The sequence below is a fragment of the Aotus nancymaae genome, unplaced genomic scaffold, assembly GCF_030222135.1.
Source record: "Aotus nancymaae isolate 86718 unplaced genomic scaffold, 86718_ANA_hifiasm-v0.15.2.pri h1tg000040l, whole genome shotgun sequence".
In the NCBI taxonomy this organism is placed as follows: domain Eukaryota; kingdom Metazoa; phylum Chordata; class Mammalia; order Primates; family Aotidae; genus Aotus; species Aotus nancymaae.
The window spans coordinates 49,014,982-49,037,952 of NW_026988454.1; the positions used below are offsets into that span (position 1 = coordinate 49,014,982).

Below are 22,971 nucleotides of genomic sequence, written 5' to 3' on the forward strand. Positions count from 1 at the left end.
GTCAACTTAAATTACCAAAGTTTGGTGTATATATATGTGCCAGCACTAAATTTTACTTCGGTTGTTTTGTGAGTTATTGGAAGATGTTCTGAAATGATCAGAGGAGAAATTGAAAATCTGTTCATCAAGAAAATAGTTATAGATAGCATTGTTGGATCTATAATTTAGCTCAGTAGAATGGCCTACAAAATAGATGTTTACCATTTGATTGATAGATTAAGGAAAATAGCTATATCCTATTACAGTTGACGCTAGAACAACAAGGACTTGAACTGAGAGGGTCCACTTATACATGAATTTTCTTTTCCCTCACTCCCCACACCCCTAAGACAAGACTGCAAGACCAATTCCTTCTCTTCCTTCCCATCTTTCTCCTCCTCTTGTTCCTCTGCCTATTCAATGTGAAGACAGTGAGAATGAAGACTTTTATGTTGACCCACTTCCATTTAATGAATAGTAAATATATTTTCTCTTTCTTATGATTTTCTAAATAAGATTTTTTTCTCTAGCTTACTTTATTGTAGGAATAGAGTATATAATACATATAACATGCAAAATATGTGTTATTTTACGGTTTGTGTTATTAGTAAGGTTTATGGTCAATAGTAGGCTATTAGTAGTTAAGATTTTTGGGGAGCCACGGATTGTCAACTCCCCAACCCTCATGTTCAAGGGTCAGCTGTAGATATAGATGGGCCAACAAGTTCATTTCAAAATGTAATCTAAAAATTAGTTAATATTTGGAGAGAAAATTCATATTTTTATTTTTTTAAATACTAGGGATAACCTTTTTCTGTCACTGGAAATCTTTTATTATTTTCTTTGCCTGCATTGGATGTTAGGTTTGAATAGAAGGCAAACTGTAAAATTATTCTGAAGTCTTATGGTTTCATGATTCCGTGGATATGGCAAGTTAGGTAACTCCAGCTCAGATAATTCACTACAGTGCCTTAAAGAAAGATTAGATCCTATTCTGTTAGTACATTAGTGATTATGACTAATCACACTGTCAGATATTAACCACCAGTTCTCATCTGTTGATCATAATATCTTAGAACAGATGTATGGTTTACCTACATGGACTAGAATTCTGTAATTCTTTGAAAAAAATCACTTAAGAGGAATTTTATTATGTAAGAGTATGTCCTTACTTTTCCATACTTGATTCTCATCAACTTTAAAAAATGTTAATGTGGCATAGAAAAAATACAATTTCTGTTTTAGAATATAGATACCGGTAGTTACTACAAAGAGTTCTTTATAATAAGATAACAGATATGAAGAGTCAGTGGACTATTTTGAACAATGACACTTCATTTGTATTATTACTTTGATACTTGGTGAAGACCTGAAAAATACTTAATACTAAAGAAACTTTTACAGTGTAATATAAATTATATTTACCTCAAAAGAGTAAAAATAATGCTTTACATATGAAGTGAACTTGTTGGCAGTGCAATTTAAGAACTAAACTCTTATTATTTCATCTTCAGGAAAGATTTGGGATAGAAATTTGTGAGCCATGTTGAGGAAATCAACAGTTACATTTTATACACTTATTTTAAGATTATTTTTTGAAAATAAAGCCCTTTTCATGTTTACAAGATCCAGCAGATGAATACATGTGCTAACAATAAGTTTTAGTCTTAATCTTGACCTTTTCACAAAGAAACTCTTCTACTCAGGAAGTGGTATGTTACACAGTATTGTTTTCTGTCTGCGTGGGATGACAGATTTTAAGCTGATGTGATACGTTGCAGCTCTAGAGTTGTAGCAGAACTTCAAAGAAGCATCACGATGATACAGATCAGCAAGAGACATATTAAGATGAGACAGAAATTAATAAATAGGTTCTGTAGATTTTGACGTGCTTGTTGAGGCATTTCAATGGTTGAGGCTCTTCTTATAGCTGAGCGAGTGAGGTATTGGACTTTCTCCATGGCACCAACAGGAGAGGAAGTCTGAAGTTTTAAGCGGTCAAGAGAAAGAAAAAGCTGGCAGCCAAATAGGAGATAACTGTCTTCTTTTAGGTAGCCTTGAATGTAAAAACAATAAATGGATTAGAATCATATATGTAACCTATTCTCAGAACAAAAAATACAATTTTTCATTAATTCATCTTTCTCAGCACTATTGTATTTGTAACATCAAATGTTTCTGGCGCATGTGCACGTACATGTGTGTGTGTGTGAGTGCACATGTGTGCGCCTGTGTTCCTTTGTATCTGTCTCTCCTTTTTTGATGGGGCGCACCATGACACTCTCTTTTGTGTTAGGAATAGTAACTTCAGTCTTTGCCTTTTCTGCCAAATTTACTAGAAGTATTGCAGTAATCCTCAGTGTCATCCATAGGTTCCTGAAAACCATGACTTTATGCACATCAACTATAATGAAACCATTTTTACTCTAGGCTAATTGATGTAAACAAGAGTTAAGTTCCTATGGCATATTTCTGGTCACAAAAACATGACCAAACTTCTCAATAAAGACCCCAAACACTTCTAATATTAAATGTTGAAAGAAATATGAACTGTATATACATTTAAGAAAGATTAATAAAAACGAGATAGTCCGGGTGCAGTGGCTCACACCTGTAATCCCAGCATTTTGGGAGGCCGAGGTGGGCAGATCCCTGAGATCAGGAGTTTGAGACCAGCCTTGCCAACATGGTGAAACCCTGTCTCTACTGAAAATACAAAAATTAGCCAGCCTGGTGGCATGCAGCTGTAATCCTAGCTACTCGGGAGGATTGCTGGAGGCCGGGAGGCAGAGGTTGCAGTGAGCCCAGATTGTGCCACTGTACTCCAGCTTGGGTGACAGAGCAAAACTCTGTCTCCAAAAGAAAAAAAAAAAAGCCACCAAAGATAATTACCCAGTATTTGGTAAATCAGTGAATGACAGTGGTTGTGGTGGTTTATTAAAATCATGGAATCAATGTTTGAGAAATGAAAATTGTCAGGAGCACTTCCAACTCTATGCAGATAAAAACCAATTCAAATACAGTGAAATCTCTTAAGTGCTTTTGTGCCATAGCATTTATTGTTATGCATTTGTATGATTACCCTAGACTTTACCAATTTTTATTTGATACTAATTTGTATTCATTCATTCATTTTTCAACCCTCTTATTCTAGTGTGGGGTCCTGCTGGCTGAAGCCAATCCTAGCAGCTCAAGGTGGGAGGAACCTACCTTGGATAGGAGGCCATCCCATCACGGGATACACTTGTGTACACACATTCAACCCAGGACAACTTAAACACGCCAGTGAACCTAATGTGCACTGTTTTGGGATATAGGAGGAAACCAGAGTTCCACAGATGAGGAGAGAATGTGCGAGCTCCACAAATACTTAAATGTTACAACAAAATGACATAGAAGGAAATGATGTTATTTGAGGACCTGCTGTATTTGGTTTAAGGTACAGCTTGTTTTGGGTTATACTTTTGGGTAAAAGTTCTCACATACAATTTCTTTAAATCTGTTACAATGTAGATGTAATTGGTTTGATCAGTCAGTGTATTAATAGCTCCAGAGCCAATATCATAAAAAGGAGATGCATACAACAAATTATTCCCTGGATCTTAATTTTAATCCAAAATAAAATAGTGTTAAATGAGAAATGTTTCACCAAAAATAGAGATTCAAAGTGTCATTCTCTTTTATGATTTTATAGCTTTATAGAATGTTACCTTAAGTAACATTTTAATAAGATTTGATATTAAGTACTGAAGACTGTCAAGCTCAGAATGCACAGTAATTATCCTTATCTCACTATCTGCCACAGACATTTCCTATTTACAGACCTCTACTTAGAGCAGTAGTTTCCATTTGCCTTATTTCAGAGATCCCATAAGCTATTGCTGCCTGTGGGGTCTATACTTTGAAGATTAATAAAACAAAATAAGAACTTACATGTCATTATAGAAAAATTATGTGTATTAACTTCAGAGATAATGGTTTTTAACACTTGGGAACATTTTATTTTCAATCAGGATACTTCTATATCAATTTTGAAATAAGGAAAATTAAAAATGGAGTAAAAAAGTCATAATTAACTGCCAGACATAGTGACTGTTAACATTTGTTGATACGTTATTGTTAATCTGTGTATTACTACCTTACCCCAGCTGTCAGATTTTATTTTCTCCTGAGTCTTTATACATTCTATAAAAGCCTATCTCAACTTGTTAGCCCATTCCTGAGAGAGGAAAGTACTGAAAGAGTGGCAAAGGGGAAGATATGTGTCAGTCATGACTAGTTAGAACTTGGCATTTACTTTTAGAAAGAAACCATATGGTTTATGGTGTTTTGATTCTATAGTGTATTATATTCTGAGTTATGTAGTAGACTGGGCCTTATTTTGGCTTGAGACTCTGTTGTCCTTCATAATACTGGCCTGTAACAAGGAGTTCCAAACAGTCAACTTATATCAAACGTTTATTAAAAGAGAACAACCTATATTTTTCTAGCATATATTATTCATTGTCTAAACAGATGGCTAAAGGCTGTTATTTAAGTTGCTTATAACACTTCTACTTAGAAAATAGCTTATAAAAGCAGAACTACCATTCGACCCTGCAATCCTGTTACTGGGTATATATCCAGAGGAGTATAAATCATTCTGCCATTAAAAACATATGGGCATGAATGTTCATTGCAGCACTATTTACAGTAGCAAAGACATGGAATCAGCCTAAGTGCCCATCAATGACAGACTGGATAAAGATAAGGTAGTACATATATACCATGCAATAATATGCAGCCATAAAAAAGAACGAAATCATGTGTTTTGCGGGCACATGGATGGAGCTGGAGGTCATTATCCCTACCAACTAACGCAGGAAAAGAAAACCACGTACCACATGTTCTCATTTATAAGTGGGAGCTAGATGATAAGAACTTATGAACACAAAGAAGGAAACGACAGACATTGGGGTCTACTTGAGCAGGGAAGATGGGAAGAGGGAGAGGAGCAGAAAAGGTAACTGTCGGGTATTGGGGTTAATACCTGGGTGATGAAATAATACATACAACAAACCCATGACAGTGGTACCTATGTAACAAGCCTTCACACATACCCCCAAACCTAAAATAGAAGTTTTTTTTTTTTTTTTAAGACAGAGTCTTGCTCAGTCACTCAGGCTGGAGTACAGTGATGCGATCTCAGCTCACTGCAACCTCCGCCTCTTTGGTTCAAGCGATTCTCCTGCCTCAGCCTCCCAGTAGCTGGGATTACAAGTACTCACTACCATGCCCGGCTAATATTTTTGAATTTTTAGTAGAGACAGGGTTTTACCGTGTTAGCCAGGCTGGTCTCGAACCCCTGACCTCAAATGATGTGGCCTCCCAAAGTGCTGGGATTACAGGCGTGAGCCGCCGCGCCCAGACAAATAAAAGGTTAAAAAAAAAAAATAGCAGCTTAAACTTGACATATATTTAATGACTTTTGTTTGAATTTTTCAGGTAAAATAGAAAGATTTTCTTTTGTTGTTTATTGAGATTGATCCTTTAAGTTGCTTCTGTTGATTTTTGCTTATTGTAGATCTAATGGATTTATACTATTGGAGAATTATGGGAAGATTTTATTTATATTTGACTAGTTATCTTTTATGAAGATATGTAGCAGAATACAGTTAAGAAAGGAATAATAATTAGCCCTGATAATTCCTGTGTGAACATATCCTTTTGTGAGTTTTTTGGGGCTTAAATGGTCTTAAAAGGTCAGAAAATTTAAAAATTACTTTGAGACAAAACATGGAAAAGAGGGGGTTGGCCAGGAGTTTATCATGAAGCATATACGCGAGTCATCCCCTACCTTGAAACTGCTAAGTTGTACTTCAGCCAAATGAAACATGTCACCTTTCCATAAATACTCCATTCCCTTTTGTGATTTTGTTCTTTGCACATGTTGTTCTATCTCTGCCTGGAATGCCTCCTCCACCTCCCTCCACCTTTTGGTTGTCTGCCATGCAAGCTTCAGTTGGTTCTTAAGGTTCAGTTTAAATATCACTTCCTAATGAAACCTTTCATTAGTCATTAAGGTGGAATTGGTTGTCACCTCTGCCAGTTTTTAATGGTGCTTTAGTATTACCTATATGAGGATATCTATCAGATTATTGCACAATTTCAATTTACATGTTTGTATCCTCAACTAGACTGATAGTTTCTGAGTAAAGAAACCATGTGTTCATTTAATATCCTAGTACTTAGTGCATAGTTGGTATGTTTCAGTAAATCACTAAAGTTAAATAAGGGATTTTTATGACTAAAAATGTTAGAAAATTGTTAATAAAAAATAATCTGTGGGCAGAGCATGGTGGCTTACATCTGTAATTCCAGTACTTTGGGAGGCTGAGGAGGGAGAAATGTTTGAGCCCAGGAGTTCGAGACAAGCCGGGGCAACATAATGAGACCCCATCTCATTTTTAATTATTTTTATGAAGGAAATGAATCAATAACAGGATCTTGCTCTGTCACCCAGCCTAGAGTGCAGTGATGCAGTCGTGGCTCACTGCACCTCAACTTCCCAGGCTCCAGCAATCCCCCTGCCTCAGCCTTTCGAGTAGCTGGGACTACAGGTATGCACCATTATGCGTGGCTAATTTTTGTATTTTTGGTAGGGACAGGGTTTCACTATGCTGCCCAAGCTGGTCTTGAACTCCTGAGCTCAAGCAATTGTTGGAATTACAAGTGTGACTCACCATGGCCCTCATTTTAAAAAAGTTAAAAACATTGGCTGGACACGGTGGCTCATGCCTGTAATCCTGGCACTTTGGGAGGCTGAGGTGGGTAGATCACGAGGTCAACAGATCGAGACCATCCTGGCCAACATGGTGAAACCTGGTCTCTACTAAAAACACAAAAATTAGCTGGGTGTGGTGGCGTGTGCCTGTAGTCCCAGCTATTCAAGAGGCTGAGGTAGGAGAATCACCTGACCCTGGGAGGCAGAGGTTTCAGTGAGCCAAGATTGCGCCACTGCACTCCAGCCTGGTGACAGAGCAATACTCCATCTCAAAAAAAAAAAAAAGAAAGAATTTTAAAAGTAATGCTGTGATTGACAGATTAATTCATTCAAATAACAATTTGTTAGTTGAACATATAAGCTCTAATACTCTTCTCAAGTCTCTTTCTGTCACAGATGAGAAAAATGAGGCTTAGAGGATTCACCTAAATTAATGGTTTTCTGATTAACCAAATGTTAACCTGAACCAGGCTTTGTACAATTGGGTTTTTAGGATTTGTGAAATACAGAGATATGCCCTAAAGAGATGAGCTCTCTAATGTTTAAAGTATAATTAACATACTTTAAAGATGATCTTATAATCCTGCAGCAGCTGTTATTGAAAAAGTGTTCGTTTCTGGAAACAAATTGGTTATAAAGGAGATGACCAAAAATAGTATCCTGTTTCTTGTTAGATTTAGAAATATGTCATAATCTTAAAGTGATTTGTAGCTACTTTATAATTTTATGCCTAAACTGAAAACGAATCTGCTTTACATGCTAAAATGTTAATGATATACATTTAATTTATTGGGCTCAATTTATTTTATAGTGGTATAATCTAAAATATGTAGAATCCTAGTTCTGCTGAATACCAATATTTGTATGATGATAATGAGGCCAGATTTCATCATAGAATATGAGGTTTCCTGTCATATGTTGAGAACTGAAAACCTTTGTGTGGGAACAGCCTAATCCTTTTTTTGGAGTTGTCTGTGACCTTTACTGCATTATAATTTATGGCATGGTTGTCAGATGTTTATAATTCTATTCTCTGCACTGACAACTACCGTATGAGTTTACTTTTTTCGTTTTTAATTTCTTAATAGCCAAGCTGTTTAATAGAGTCCTTTTTGATGGAAAGCTTAGAAAAATAGTTTTAGTTTTATGTTATCTGATCTTTTTAGAGCATTCTTTTAGTCTAATCATAAATAGATTGTTTTGGGATTTTCTGAACTTGTATCTGGCCTAAACAGCTATGGAAACTGATGTTACTCTCCAACCTCTTATAAAAAGAATGACAATATGTATAAATTGGTTGTTTTGATACAAGAGGAATATTCATTTATAGGTGAATTTAAAAATCGATTTATAATCCAGGCCCTAGAATTAAGAGTATTGAAAATATGAAAGGTGCTTGTTAGGAGTTTGGGTGTAGAAATGCCAGACTCCTGTCTCTTGAGTTGCATGTCAGAGGCAGAACAGTATCCACAGAGTATCTCATGTATCTGTGGATCCACGATTACGCTACTTTTTGGAGGAATGCGAAGAATAAAGAGTAAATAATTCTTTACTGTTCTTTGTGGGATTTATAAGTCCTCTGGTTGTCTTCTTTTCCTCAAAGAAAACTAACACTGGAAATTTAAAAAAGAATCAAGTTCGAGATAGTATTTTGATTATTTTTTGAGGTGGAATAAGGAATAGAAAAGCCATAGGCAACTCTAATCTTTTGACTAATATCACATACCATGTTAGGCAACATGTTTGCTGGGAGGTACTGCTTTAGGAGTCCTTACTTTGTCTGCAGTGAGTCCTGTTTTAGCACTATAATATCGGATGAATTCTTGTGCGGAAGTAACCTCAATAGTCTTCTGAAAACTTTCGGTTGTCTGCTTTATGACTTGCTAGACATTTGATACTTTAATGATGTATATGCTGAGCATTAATCCCCACCTATACTTTAAGCATGTTCAGTGCTTGCAGAACTTCTCAAACTTCAGTATTTTTGGTGGTATTCCTTTTGCTGCTATAATAAATTCCTGGGTCTGTTTATATTAGTAGAATTTAGAATTTTGCTTTTCTCCTTTTATTTATTATTTTAGTAAACATGAGAGTATTGAAACAATACTTTTATTAAATTGAGTTCAAGTAATATCTAAGGCTACAGTCTGACATACTTTAGGATTTTTTTTTCTATCTAACTTGTTTAGAAGTTTAGAATTTTCTGTAGATTGAATTTGTAAACAGGACTTGTCTATATTATTTGGAATTTTATCTTATTTTTCTACTACTTGCTGACATTTCCACAGATAAGCCGTGAGTATATATACACCCTTTTTTGGACTTGTGGTAATAGGACAGTTCTTCAAGCTGCTTCTGTTTGTGAAAAGAATTGTATATGCATAAAAATCAATATATTCTCACTCCTAAATTGATCTGTAATGAAATGTTCCTCCTGTTAAAGCTCTACCTTGAGGAGAATTCATTAAACAACAGCACAGAGAGATTTTTCTCTCTGAAATTGACAATGTAGCTTATTGCTGTTGCTATATTATCTGTAGGTTTGTCTTCATTATTGTTTCTTAAATGTTGAAACAATGCTTTACAAGTTTATTTACAAGTAAAGTACTCTTTTTAATTATATAGGAGTTGGGATTTCAGGATCTTTTTGTTGGGAGGAGATTGTGGGGAGGTATTGAGAACGTCTTAAGGAAAAATGAATGCCGCTTAATAAATAAACCCCCTATTAATGGGAGTGAATTGGTCAACCTTTTTTTGGGGGGGGCGGGGGACTTGGGGTTGAAAACCCTAAAGATGGAGTACCTTTTAAAAGGCACTAGAGGTCCTCAGTTGACTATGAGTATGCGGTACATCCAGGCTTCGTTTTCATGTGTTTATTTGGTAACACATGGTTCAGAATTATTCAGGGTAAGAACTTTGATGTGCTATTTCTGAAAATATACAAAGAGACTACATCTAATCTGATTTATGCCACTGTATTCGAGAAGGATTACTTTCTTGATTTTATACCTTAGGTTTACTTTGCTAGTACGATCAATTTCTGTGTTAATTCACTGTTTTGATGAAAGTTAGGGATTTTTGTAGCATAGATAGCAAGATTTCTCTGATCAAACACATCAAAATAAATAGTGTTGCATATTAAAAATGCTAGAGTATGGGAGGGGCTTCAGAAATAAAACTGAAGAATGCTGAGGGCTGAGGATTTAATAGGGATCCTGGAATAAAGTATAGAAATGTGGTTTATGTGGTAAAAGTTTTAATGAGATACTAACTTGGATTTTTGGTATCAAATGGATTGAAGGCATATGTATTTTAGCAATGGAACAAATAAAAGGAAACTTTGATGGATTGAGGTGTGTTATTGTTTTTTAAAGTTTGTGTGGTTCGTTTCAATTTTGCCTTCCAGGCTGTATTGCTTAATAACTAAGGACATCTGTAGTTTTTGTATATTTTCTGGTTTTGAAAATGATCAGTAGAATATAATTTAGGGTATTAAGAATGTAATGTCTGATGCCTAAATTGAATTTAAATAAAATGGCATGGTATTAAATTAGAAGTTTGTATTCTCTGTATTTGCCTTTTAGAGTATCGTTCACAGTATTTGAGGACTTTCAATTTAGTTTGGTTTGTCAGTGTCATGATGTACTTTAAGCCATGTTGATCATTGTATAGAGGATGTGGATGTGGCTTAATCACAAAACCTAAACTTCTGCCAAGGTTTCTCTGTTTTCTTAGTTCTGTGATCCTGCGCAGTTCACGTTTTTGCATCTTTCCTAAATTGTGGAATAGGGATGCAGTATCAAATATATAATTAAAAGGACCAAATGAAACATTTGTGTATACTAGTATATTTAGGAAATTGTTTTTTAAGAATAAAGAAAGACGTTTTAATAGGCCCTTCTCATTTCTGGGATTGGTAATAAATATATTGTCTAATTTAGAGACTGTAAATTTAACTTTTAAATTAAAAATTAAATATATTACATAATTTAATGCTATACATGTAATCAGTACATTATATAATACATTAAAATATATTAGCATTTTCTTTTCTGAAACGACTGTATTTATGCAAATATTTTCCTGTCTCTAGTGAGATTAAGAAACAATATGTATGATTATATAACCCAAATGTGATTATTTTCCTTTATGCCTACTAAAATACAAATAAAATAGATGTGATATTTGAGTTTTAGGAATTGTTAGTGCTGTGACACCTCTTAGTAAAGCAAGTACTCTGGCTCTTTCACGTGTTTTTAAAACCTAATCAGTGCTGCTTAATTTAAACATCTTCCATATTTCTTCCATTTGATTTCATCTAACACTTTTTTTAGCACTTACTTTTAAACCACATGTCTTCATAAACAAAGACAGTACTTAACTGTCACCTTAAGGTATAGATGAACTAGTTGGGACATATTGTATGGTACTATCACATTATATTTGAAATATTAGCAGTGTCTGTAACTACGTAATTTCTGTTAACTGAGACATACTAGTGAACTAAGGATAACTTTAATAGCAGACTTTCTGCTCTATCCAGAAGTTGTGTACTTTTTAGAGCAGTATGTGATGCAGCAAAATTATGATACAATAAAAGAACTAACTCATGAATACCCAGTTTGAAATGTGAGAATGTAATTTGATAGATATTTGAATAAAAATGCACAGATAAGCATATCAGACACCTACACTGAATGATTTTTATATAATATTAAAGGAAAAATATGAATATAGAGATATGGAGAAGCAATTAGGATACCTCAGTGGTAGACAAAAATTAGGTTTTTGTATGTCTTAAGGAAAGCTGCTTACAGAATTACAAAGGTCTTATTTGTAGTGAGTAATAGAATTAACATTTGTCACAGGAATTGAGAATTTTAGAGGTAAATTTTATTTGAACATATACATAAAATATAAAAATTAAAATCAATAAAATAGATATACTTTTCTGTATGCCCTGACAGAGATATAAGAATGAAGAAACATTTTATTTACTAAATTGAGGATTGTAACATAAAGAATAGGTAGAATTCAAACAGACGTCATAAAGTTGATTGTGGCATCTCCATTCCTGGCATTTATTTTATTTTCTCTTTTCCTTCTAAATCCAAGAGAGGAAATGGAGTAACACTGGAGGATAATAACTTGATAAAAGTATAGGCATTAATAGGCAGAAAGCCATTTTATCAAATTTGTGTGAAAAAGAGATACTTAAGCATATTTGTGTGTCAAAATAGCTGTTTATTTTTAAAGTGTCAAATTATTCTCTAACATTAGACTTTGTATGTGTTTGTGAAAGTATTTTAAAATTTCTAAACTTCTTTATGATACAATATTGAATTTAATATCAGTAACTGAATTTATTAACGTCATGGCATTTTTAGAAGTGTTTGTTAAAAGTTGACTGGACTTTAGAGGGGAAAAATCCCTAAGGGCACTTTAAAAGTAGCTTGCATTATATGTTCTCAAACTCCATTTTATTATTATTCACTGTATGAAATTATAATGATAATATTGGAATAGGCATGCTGATAATGCTCATGTTGTAGTCCTATGACAATTCATATTAGTTCACATGTAGACAGTTCAGTCCTGCACTGTTTCTCAGCAGAGCATTAGATAACAAAATTAAGTCATTGTTTTTGTGTGGAGAAATTAATCACTACTACTACCAAATATGGTAACATAATTGGAAGATTTTTTTTAATTGGCAGAAATTCACATTTGAAAAGCAAAATAAAAGTGAAAGTTAAATTAAAATGACAAACCAATAACCAGGAACAAAGATGAATATGACCCTTTTCATTTCAAAGTTGTCTCATTTTTTTTACTGTCACTAAATGGTTAAGCATTTTATAACTTTAAGTACTTTGTCATGTTATTTTATTATCTAACTTTGAACTGAAATTCATAAAATATAATTAACTCATTTTAATAGTTCAGATTATAGAAATCATAGGAATTAAGAATTACAGAAATAAGAATTACCAAAATCAGTGAAATCTGTTTCTTACCTTGGCTGGTGTGATCATCACAATCTAGAGTATTGGGTCATATGAAGTCTATGGATGTTTAGCTGGGGAGTTTTCTGACTCTGTCACCAGGTTTATGGGAACAGTTGCAGTAGGTGGAGGAGAAAAAGTCTGCTAGGGAGGTCTTATGATGTCACATAGGAATTCTGAAGTTTCGATTGGTTAGCTGTAGTCTTAGTCTTATCACAACTAAACTTTAGAACTTCTTACTTTAGGTATGGAAAAGTCATTAACACTTTGTGCTTCATCTTTTGTTTTTAATTTAAAACAGTATATGGCAGGTAAATGGGGGAAAAAAAGGTAAATTTGAGGTGGTAGAAAGCTTTTGTTACAGATTCATGCATCTTCAGGCTTAGAGGTAATTGAATATAAATGTTCAATTACCTCTAAGCCTGAAGATAGTTGAATATAAATGGCGAACATGTTGAAGAAATAAAATAGTTACTGTAGGAATTTTAATCATGAGAAAAATAAACACAGGTATAAGCAAAACAACTTTCATTGAATTCTTGCTGCTGTTGCTTTAATACCACTTCATAATGTTAACTTTTAGCAAGACAAAAATGAAATATTTTTACATAATCAAATTTTATACCTGTTTTCTTCTTATTTTGTACTTGTTCTGTGTATATGGGAGAAGCTGTGTATATGAGAAAATCAGGCTAATTACTGCTTTTTGTATAAAAAATTATTTTTATCTTAACAGCTAAAGTAAGAACTAATAAATGTATTTAATTCGTGTTTTCTTCAATTAGCAGTTTAACAATATATTTGTGAATGCTAATTTCTGTATTTAAACTGATACATATAACCCCCAAAAATAGCAATATGGTACTTTAAGCATTTAAGATTTTTTTAAAGAATTGCATTAAATTATTACACAAACTTACTAATTTCTTTTATAAGCAGTATTTAAGGGCAACTTTATAGTAAAAAAGAAATAATTGCAGATTCCCAATCAGTTACATCTCAGTTAATGAGGCTTTATAGGTTTGCATGTGTTGAAATTGTATGTGTTGAAGTTTTGTAATGTTTCTAAAAGGTTGTGCCTCATTTAATCTAGTGGTTGCTTTTCTGAAAATTACTATACAAATGAGATGTTAGTGGGATGATATTTTGAACTTCCCAAAGCAGTTTATTTTACAGTATAACTGGGTAAATAATTTTTTTTTGTAAAGCTGGGCATCATTTTCCTCTTCTCTGTTCATCTAATTTGTTGTCTTACATGTTAGATTTACTTAAGTCACCACATTTGAAAATATTAATTCTTAAATCTTTTCTTTAATTTTAGAGGAGGTATTTGTAATTTTTTCATTTTTTTTTAAATGCTTATGACATAGTGAACTTAACCCACTTCACTTTCTTATGGGTAACTAAAATGTGTAGCAGCAGCTGCTTATGTGTCCTTAAATGGAGATGATCTTGGCTTCTTCCAAAGAAAGAGAAAATCTTTCTCTAGAGCAAATCATTTGTTATTTAAAGAATCAGCTTAAAACTAACTGAAAAATAATATTTCAGCAATGATCTTCTGTGAACATGGCCAAAGGAAAATTTACAACTTAAACCCAAGTTAAGGAAATTGTATGAATAATGTTTGACTGTCATTACTATCAGTTACCAATGATGATTGATAATTTAAAACCTAGAAGCCTAAAGAGATTTATAGTAATTGGTCAGAGATAACCAGCTGCTAAAGAAGAGACTGAGGATTCAAATCCAGATCTGTCTATTTATAATTTCTGATCTATTGGCATACTGTGGGAAAAAATTATAACTTGAATATAGCTTTCATTAGAGTAGCATATAGTAACTAAGAAATTTTTAGCATGTAAATAGGTGAATTATTGAGCACTGTTAATAGTTTTAGAAAGTCTGCTTTAAGTTTGTCTATGAGTTACACATTGATCTGAAATTTAGGTGATAGATCATTGTTATGAGAACTTCTTATTCTAAGAAAATCGAACTAGTAATTAATACTCAGTTAAAATATACCCTAGTTACCACATATGTTTACAAGTTTACTTAAAAAGCATACATAGGCATATACACACCTTAGAAGGATACTTAGAACTGTGTGTGACATAGTTGGAAAATGGATTCAAAATTTTACCTTTTCGTTTTGTACAAGAGTGGGGAGATTTTGTGTTTACCTTTTTCCTTGGGGTTAGCTAGTGATGATGACAATGATGGTGATGATCCCACATGCAACTCTAGGAAGTATTATGTTTTAGTTTTAACTAAACACTGTATTTATTGCCCAAACAAAGTTGTTTAAAGGAGCATTAGTGAGTCAGTGTCATCAGTAGAATGTTCCTCAACGATTCCTCAACTAGAGGCTGGAAAATTTTTTTGAGGTGCTTTGTCACAGTCTTCATTTGGAGTTACACGTAGTTTGAATGTATTTTTGGTCACGTGACTTTATACAAATAACCTCCCTAAGCTGCCAAATTTGTAAAATAGTACTTGTGATAGCTTAATGACACAAAGTGTACATAGTGATTATCAGAGATCCTGGAACAGTGTCCTTTCAGTGTTAGTACTTATTTTCTTTTTTCCTTTAGAAGATGGATTCTTAAAGGTAAACTGTCTTTGAACTTGGATGGGAAAATAATTACAAATTTATTTTTAGTACGCTCTAAATGAAACTCAGTATTTTTTCAGTTTTAACTGAATCCTGAGTACATTTCTTTACTTTTGTTTTTATATAGTTTTTTGGCATTTTAAATATATTTCTCAAAATCATTAGTTTTGTGTTTTTTTTGAGACGGAGTCTCACTGAGTCACCCCGGCTGGAGTCAGTGGTGCAATCTCGGCTCACTGCAACCTCTGCCTCCTGTGTTCAAGAGATTCTTCTGCCTCAGCCACCTGAGTAGCTGGGACTACAGGCGTGTGCCACCACACCCAGCTAATTTTTGTATTTTTAGTAGAGATGGAGTTTCACCATATTGGCAAGGCTGGTCTCGAACTCCTGACCTCATGATCTGCCTGCCTTGGCTTCCCAAAGTGCTGGGATTACAGGCATGAGCCACTGCACCCTGCCGTAATACTTTCTGTTAAAAATATCATGATATATGTAATAATCTTTTACATTGATTATTTAAACTCCAATCTGTAGTGGTGTTATCTGGAGGGCAAAGAAGCTTCAAGATAAAACAATTTTTTTGGAAATTGTTTTTGACAAGAAGTTAATTTATATGATGACTAAATTAAAACATTTTAATATTTAGACAGATACATAATATAGTAAAATGCAAGTTTTGAATGAATTTTTGTGACGTTCACAATACATCAAAGATAAACTTTTTTTAGATTAGATCTCCTAGACACCCAGGAGAAAGATTTTACCTAGCTTTTGAGGGTACTTGAAGGTTTGATAATTACTGCCTTAAATTTTAAAGCTACGTAGGAAAGGACTAGTTTAAAAAACATCTAAGCAAAAATGAGAATGAGAATAGTGGTCTGAGATTGAGAGGATGGAAATTCTTTCCCTAGGGCAATAGGGAAGAGAAAATAAGATTTACTCATCAAATGGGGTTGGGGGCCGTTAATATAACATAATGATAAAGTAACCTATAAACCTTAGGGGTCATTTGGGGGAGGGAGGTTCCCTTTTCACTTGATTTGCCAGATATCTGGAGACCCAAACATTTAATTTTTTCATAAAAGGCTGAATTCTGGGCAAGTTGTCGTTCCATATCTTGATGAGGGTTGGAGAAGAACATTGACATCAAAAGAGGCCAGATGGATGTAGCAAAGGACTCATGTGGGTCTACGTAATTTTTGGAAAAGTTATGGAACATTCTAAGTGATAGAATTGTTATAGCATGCTATGTGGCTTCAAGGAAATTGTTTATCAGTATACAAGTAATAAGGAAATGAAAATTTAACATTTAGAAGTTAACCACTAATGCAAGATAACACCAGGAGAAAAATGAAATTTCCAGTTGAGAGTCAAATGAGCACATATAAACAGTATGACTTCTGAGAGAAACATATATTTTATACAGAGGAAGCTGACAGAACCAAAGCCAAAATAACAAAGGGAAACACACCAAAAAACAATTGAACAAAAACCAACCCTTAGGTCTCCAGATACTTGCCTCAGAATTCTATAGAGTCCAGATCATGATGCTGTTAAATTGTTAAGAAGGTTCCAGTTCAATTCAATGATTGTAGTGTTTTCCCAGACACATTAAATTCCTTGTTTTTATGGTTGATATCTCAGCCTTTTGGCACTATCACTGATTTTGATACAGAATTGAAATCGGAGGTTCATACTTTTTTCTGTCTTCTACCAGACTCCCCATTCACTTAGAAACCAAATGCAGATTGTGAAATATAAATGTTTCTTCTCATAGCCTGACCAACTCTCCTCTGAACTTTCATAGAGATTTATTAACTAGTCTTTCTACCCTCCCTCGTGACCCTTTCCGACTCAGTTTTTACTCTGATACCTGAGTGCACATTTTATTGTCATTCACATGCTAAGAACTTTTCATTGTATTGATTTCTCTTTCAAGATGAAAAACCTACTCTTTACAGAATTAAACATTTCCTTATCTTTCCTTTGCCATGTATTTCTACCATAACGATTTGACAGCTCTGTCATTATGTGTTATTTCTTCTATCCAAAATATTTCCCTTACTCTCTTGTTCTTATGGAGCCTCCTTCATTACTCAGAAGTAAATGGGGAGAAGCCCTGTTTTGCTTGTTCTTAATTTTTAATTATATAAGTAATAAGTGAATATCTCCCGTAATTCAGATAAATCTGAAGTTGTAGGGGGACTTTCTACATTATATAGGTATATTTATTTTCTTTGCCATAAAAGTCATGAATAGAGACTAATTTATTTTTTCTAAGCTCTACACGCTGCTTATCCCTGAGTAGACTCAATAAGATATTTTTACATTTAATGGATATTTAGAATATTATTTTACCATTACAAGTGAATTCTTAAAAAGGATAAGTTGAAAGAAGAGAGAAGAGAATCCCTCAGAAACTTAGATAAACTGCTTTTCTTTGTTCCTAATGATTGTCCCTGAAAAGTCGAGATTTTTCTTGCACTTAATTCTTTATAACTTGTTGACATATGTGTAACATCAAAAAACAAAGTATCAACAAATTGAGTTTAATTATCTAATTGACTCTTATTAATGATTCATGATTTGGGCAGTATCTTGATAAAAATAGGCCATCAGATGAACTAAGTGGAGGAGGTGGTCTTTCTAGGCATATGCTAAAGAAAGAAGGAACAAAAAGTGAATTGGTTATTACAAGTTACTTTCCTTATAAGGTTAAGACAGAATTCTTTATCTTGCTAATTCAGATAAACTGGGCCTTTTCTGATTGGTTGCTATGAATATCCTATTTTTTTTTAGAAAACTTGCTGATGTTGAAGTTCAGTTTATGTGGCTCCTAGCAGGAGTGATTCCATTCTATTTGGTCTGGTCTGTTAAAGGCTCAGTCCAAAACAAACCAGAGTGACTCCATTCTGGTTTGGTGTGGGCTATTAAGGCAACACAATGGCTTTCCATAAAGCCATTTTGCTTAACCATAACATAAGAGATTCATGGAGTGGTTATAGATTGGTCAAGGCTTATTAATGAGGAGTTGAATTGGAATTGTCATTCTCATTCTTTGTCCTTTCTCACTACCTTCCTGTCTGATTTTCAGAAAATGAATCTGTACTGTAGTTTTCTCATAAATGGAAGGCAGATCAAATTAATTTCTAAAGTCTCTTTGAAGCCCAGATGTTCTGAATATACTAAACTAGTTTGAAAAACGTTATTTTTAAAAGTAGCTATCAATTTTAGCTAGTTTTGTTGAAATAATTAAACATGTAAATTACATAGAAGTCAGTTTTTAATTCATTTCTTTAGTTAAACTACTGGTTTACTGGTTGCCAGGCACTCTGTTAGGTAAGGAATGCAGTAAAAAAATTCTTGACTTCCTGCATGTTAAGCTTTTAAAAGCTCTGTAAAAAACCCTAAAACATTACCTGTTCATTGAAGAATACTTTGAAATATGTTTGGGAATTTTTGTGTGCTATTTATTAAAAATATGTTACAAATGTTAATGACTTATTTTCAGTATATAACTGTTAGTTTGGCATATAAATACACCATAATTTGTGAATTATTCTCTTACTGAATATCAGGTGTTACATATTTTTTGCCATTATAAACCTTAAAAAAATAATACTATGATTACCATCTGTGTAAATAAATCTGATAAATTCTCTTTCTTCTCTTGGTTCTATAAACTTGTTATTCCTAAACATTAGTTCATGTAAGGGTGATCAGGCTCATAAATGAATTTTATTTATATTTGAAATTTAATAATTTTCAAGAGTTGGTCGGTTACATTTCCTTATAGTTAGAGAAACTTCTTTGAGAAAATGGGCTAAAAATATATATTTTTGGGGTGAGAATTAAACTCTGAATTAGTAAACATCCTGAGTGACATGACTTTACCAGCTAAGCAACTAAAGAAATTGCACTTTTAGTTTAGATCAAGTGGCTTTTTGATCAGTGCTCCTGCTTTAAGGATGAGGGAGGTAACTCTACCTTAATGTAGATCTGAGCTTTTATTTGAAGACTTTGATAATATCAACGTTTAGCACAGGTTCTTGATTGCTTCAGGTGAGAACCTCTAAAACATAATGGCTTCTTCAGTTACACAGCCCTCTTTAGTTTTTGGAGTAAAAAAGTATAAGTGACCCTTGATTTTTCAGCATAGATACATTTTTGAGAAGGTTATGAAAATTGATTTTGATGTGTGGAATTCATATTTACTTTATAAAGCAAAAGATGTAAAAATGTCCCAGTGGAAATAAACCCAACTTCCTAATATGTAAGCATTGTAACTTTCTACCAGCAACTTAACTAAGCTACTGAGAGTTGTACATGGTTTGGATATTTTTCAGGAAAGCTGTACTTCATCCTTAACTCATCTCCAAATTAAAAGCTTGCATAGCATAGCAAAAGGACATGAACATATCATCTGCTGGTTTAATTTGCCCTTGAGTTGGTCAAAGGTGGTGAGTGGGCTCCAGGACCAGCATTAGGATCAAGAGGATGCCTTTGGCAAAGTAATTTATAAGGCTGCCCTGTTAATGTATTCTTTTCTCAATAAGCTTGCTGCTTAATTGAGAGTACTAGGGATTTCTGAAAAGTTGATTGTTGACTACAGTATTAATACACAGATTTTTTTTCCCTTAGCTAACTTGAAAAAATTAAATAACCAAAAATTAAATGTTTGGATAAGTATGAGTCTGTATAATGAATGTTAGAGAATAAAAATGTACCCTTGAAACTTCACACTTCCAAAATAGAACAAAGTATGGCCATTGAAGACTGTCTTTCAAATGTATCTCTGTATTATAGCAAACAAAAATTAGTTAGGCAGATTAGTTGAAGTTTCCCTAGCTCTGACTGAAATGAGGGTAGACCTCAAGGGTCAGAAAGCATGATTTTTATTCAAATATAGGTTTGCATACTGATCTTTGAGCTATAATCTTTTAAGCGTAGATATTTCTTACTATTACACGTATCATTGCTAACAAAATGGTAATAGAGGTAAGTACTGATAATTTGTAGGACAATAACCTTCTGTAGAAATCTCCTCATTTTCATATCAGTCATTAGTTAACAAACATTGTTAGGTGCTGAGTATCAGGGCACAAATGAATAAGACCCAACTTATGATACAGAAAAGGAACCACTGCCATAATTACTATTACAGTATGCTAATTACAATACCTGTTTTTGCTGTTAGAAATACTTTTGGATTTTTTTGAAGGCTGATAAATATCCCTAGGGTGTTCTAACTGCTTATCCTCTTTTTGTTAATTGTGTGCTATGGGCCAGTGATGAACTAGATTCTTAATACCCCCACCTTGTCCTTCTTAAGTGCTGGGATTACAGGCATGAGCCTGCGCTCAGCCTATGTTTCCTTCTTTTATATGTTAAAAATACCATTTTAATAATGGTCTCAAGAGTCAATAATAATCTCATGGTGAAATTGTTGAGTGGAGTAAAACATATTAGGATGTAATAAAAACACATTGTTAGTTGTAAATACAATGTGTTTTTATAAATACAATTAGTAATAAGACATGTTAAAGAAATAATGAGATTATTAAAAACAATTTCTTCTATAATTTAAATTTCGAGGGTCAAGACGTAGACTTCAGTAGAATGAGTCACTGAGTAAGGGGTTACTGATAGAATGGTTTCTTTTGTTTGTTTTTAGAGAAATATGGTATAATGCACTCTGTAAATAATTACATGGGCTTAGTTAAGATATAGATTTTATATTAAATGCATAGTTCTTTTAGTAATAACATAATTCATATTTTCCTTCTTTTGGCCAATATTCTTTAAATTTTATGTAATTTGTAATTTATTTTTATCTTCATTACTGAGCTTTGTGAATTTATTTAGTTTTTAGTTAAGGTGTGATTCTTTTACCAGGAAGCACTTGTTGAGTATCTCTTCAGATAGACTATTCCAGGAAACAGAGGAAGATTTTCTGTGTTACGTGACATGTTGTGAGTGATGAATGAGCTCAGAGACAAAGGCAAATGAAGGAGAGATAACAAACTTGAAGAATTGCAGAGGCTGTATTCCAGTCAAGTGTGGTAGCACTGGATTATCTAAATTTAACAGTATTTGTCCAGGCCAAAGAATTTTGAACTATTTTCAGCTGCACTACAGTAAACTTTTATTAGGAGTATGTTTGGCCATTAAGTGACATATTTTGGCAACTTTTCATAGCATCTGGGTCTCATCTAAGTAGCATGTGTTTGGGATTGTCGTAGATGGCCTGCTATCCACATTCAATTTTGAGAGTGGAATCTGACATCTCCAGTAAGAGGGACCTATATATGTTTTCTGGGTCTATAAATCTATGTGATTAGGGTCTACATGCAGAATGATTATGGTTCTTCTTTGGCTGATAAACTAGTGTTTTATTCTCTAAACCCCAAAGAACAATGTGTCATACGCATTTTTAGGTAAAACATCTACATGAGGCCTTCCCATCGCTCCCTGAGTTTGGCAGCTATTAAATATATATAAAAAGGATTTACTTGTAAAAAGTGGCTCTGTTTCACCTTTACACATTTTGAAATGTTACTTAGATGGTATACTTTCTGTTTCTTCAAATCAACTCACATAGTTAGAAAGTTTATAACTACCCTTTACATTATATGTTCATGTCTAAAGTTTTAGTATTAATAAATTATAAATTATGTATAAATTAACATGTTCTCCTTGATTGTTTATATTGGTTATAGTGATGTAGAAACATGATAGATTACTTGAAATTCTAAGTAGAACAGCATAACCACAGTAATTTTTTGATTTATCAGTATGTGAATTTTGATACATTTATTTTTTTTGAGACCGAGTGTAGCTGTGTTGCTAGGCTGGAGTGCAGTGGTGCGATCTCGGCTCACTGCAACCTCCACCTCCCGGGTTCAAGCGATTCTCCTGCCTCAGCCTCCTGAGTAGTGGGGATTACAGGCACACATTCACGCCCAGCTAATTTTCTAAATTTTTAGTAGAGATGGGATTTCATCATGTTGCCCAAATACCTAGGTTTTCTGGGATGGGCAAGATGGGTATTTTATTAGTAATACATAACTGCCATGTAATGGAATGCTTCTCAAAGTCAGTTATGACTTTACTGAATAAAAATTCTTGTTTTCTAAAAAAATATGTTACTAATGGGATATAGGGGAGAAGTTATTCGAATATAAAATCCTTTCCTCTTTTCTATATTAGGAAGCAGGATTGCCCTCTGCCTAAATAGAAGGCTTTTTTGTTCTCCTAGAGCACTGACAGCTCCTAAGAGCCAGCTTGTAGGTTGTTATCAACTTCATTCTTCATTCTTTGTGTAGGGTATTTATGTCATCTGGCCTTTTCTCTTATCTCGTGACTAGTTGCAGATGTGAAATAGCACCAAAGTGATGAAGAGATAGGAACTTAGAGCCACAACATTAGTGCATTCTGTCATCTGTAGTGCATCTTTGGGACTTAAGGAGTCTCTTCTAGCAGATGAGACTTTTATTTCCCTTAAGTACTTCTTTTAAGATAGAGAATGAAATAAAGTATAAGTATTTCCTGTGATTATTATATTTTGTTTTTGTTGATGTCTGACATACAGTAAAGTACATAGGAATATTAAT

The 22,971-nt window shown here is 33.6% G+C and overlaps 2 protein-coding genes across 8 annotated transcripts in view; one reads left to right on the forward strand and one right to left on the reverse strand.

Annotated features, from left to right (window-relative positions):
- Positions 1 to 22,971, forward strand: part of CEP85L (centrosomal protein 85 like) — a 247,224-nt gene that overhangs the window by 86,880 nt on the left and 137,373 nt on the right. The gene's annotated exons all lie outside the window — the stretch shown is intronic.
- PLN (phospholamban) lies at positions 1,111 to 17,142 on the reverse strand. Of its 2 annotated transcripts, none has more exons than XM_064360760.1 (2): positions 16,878 to 17,142; positions 1,111 to 2,035 (listed from the first exon to the last, which is right to left on the reverse strand). In XM_064360760.1, exon 2 carries the CDS (start codon positions 1,938 to 1,940, stop codon positions 1,782 to 1,784), a length of 159 nt encoding a protein of 52 aa, XP_064216830.1. In that variant the 5' UTR covers positions 1,941 to 2,035; positions 16,878 to 17,142; the 3' UTR covers positions 1,111 to 1,781. The 2 variants fall into 2 exon arrangements, with proteins under 2 accessions (XP_064216830.1, XP_012305510.1); XM_012450087.3 differs by lacking the exon at positions 16,878 to 17,142 and adding an exon at positions 12,760 to 12,868.

What these genes read in the sequence shown, in the direction of transcription:
- PLN (XM_064360760.1), bottom strand. Translation starts at nt 1,940, where the DNA reads ATGGAGAAAGTCCAATACCTCACTCGCTCAGCTATAAGAAGAGCCTCA.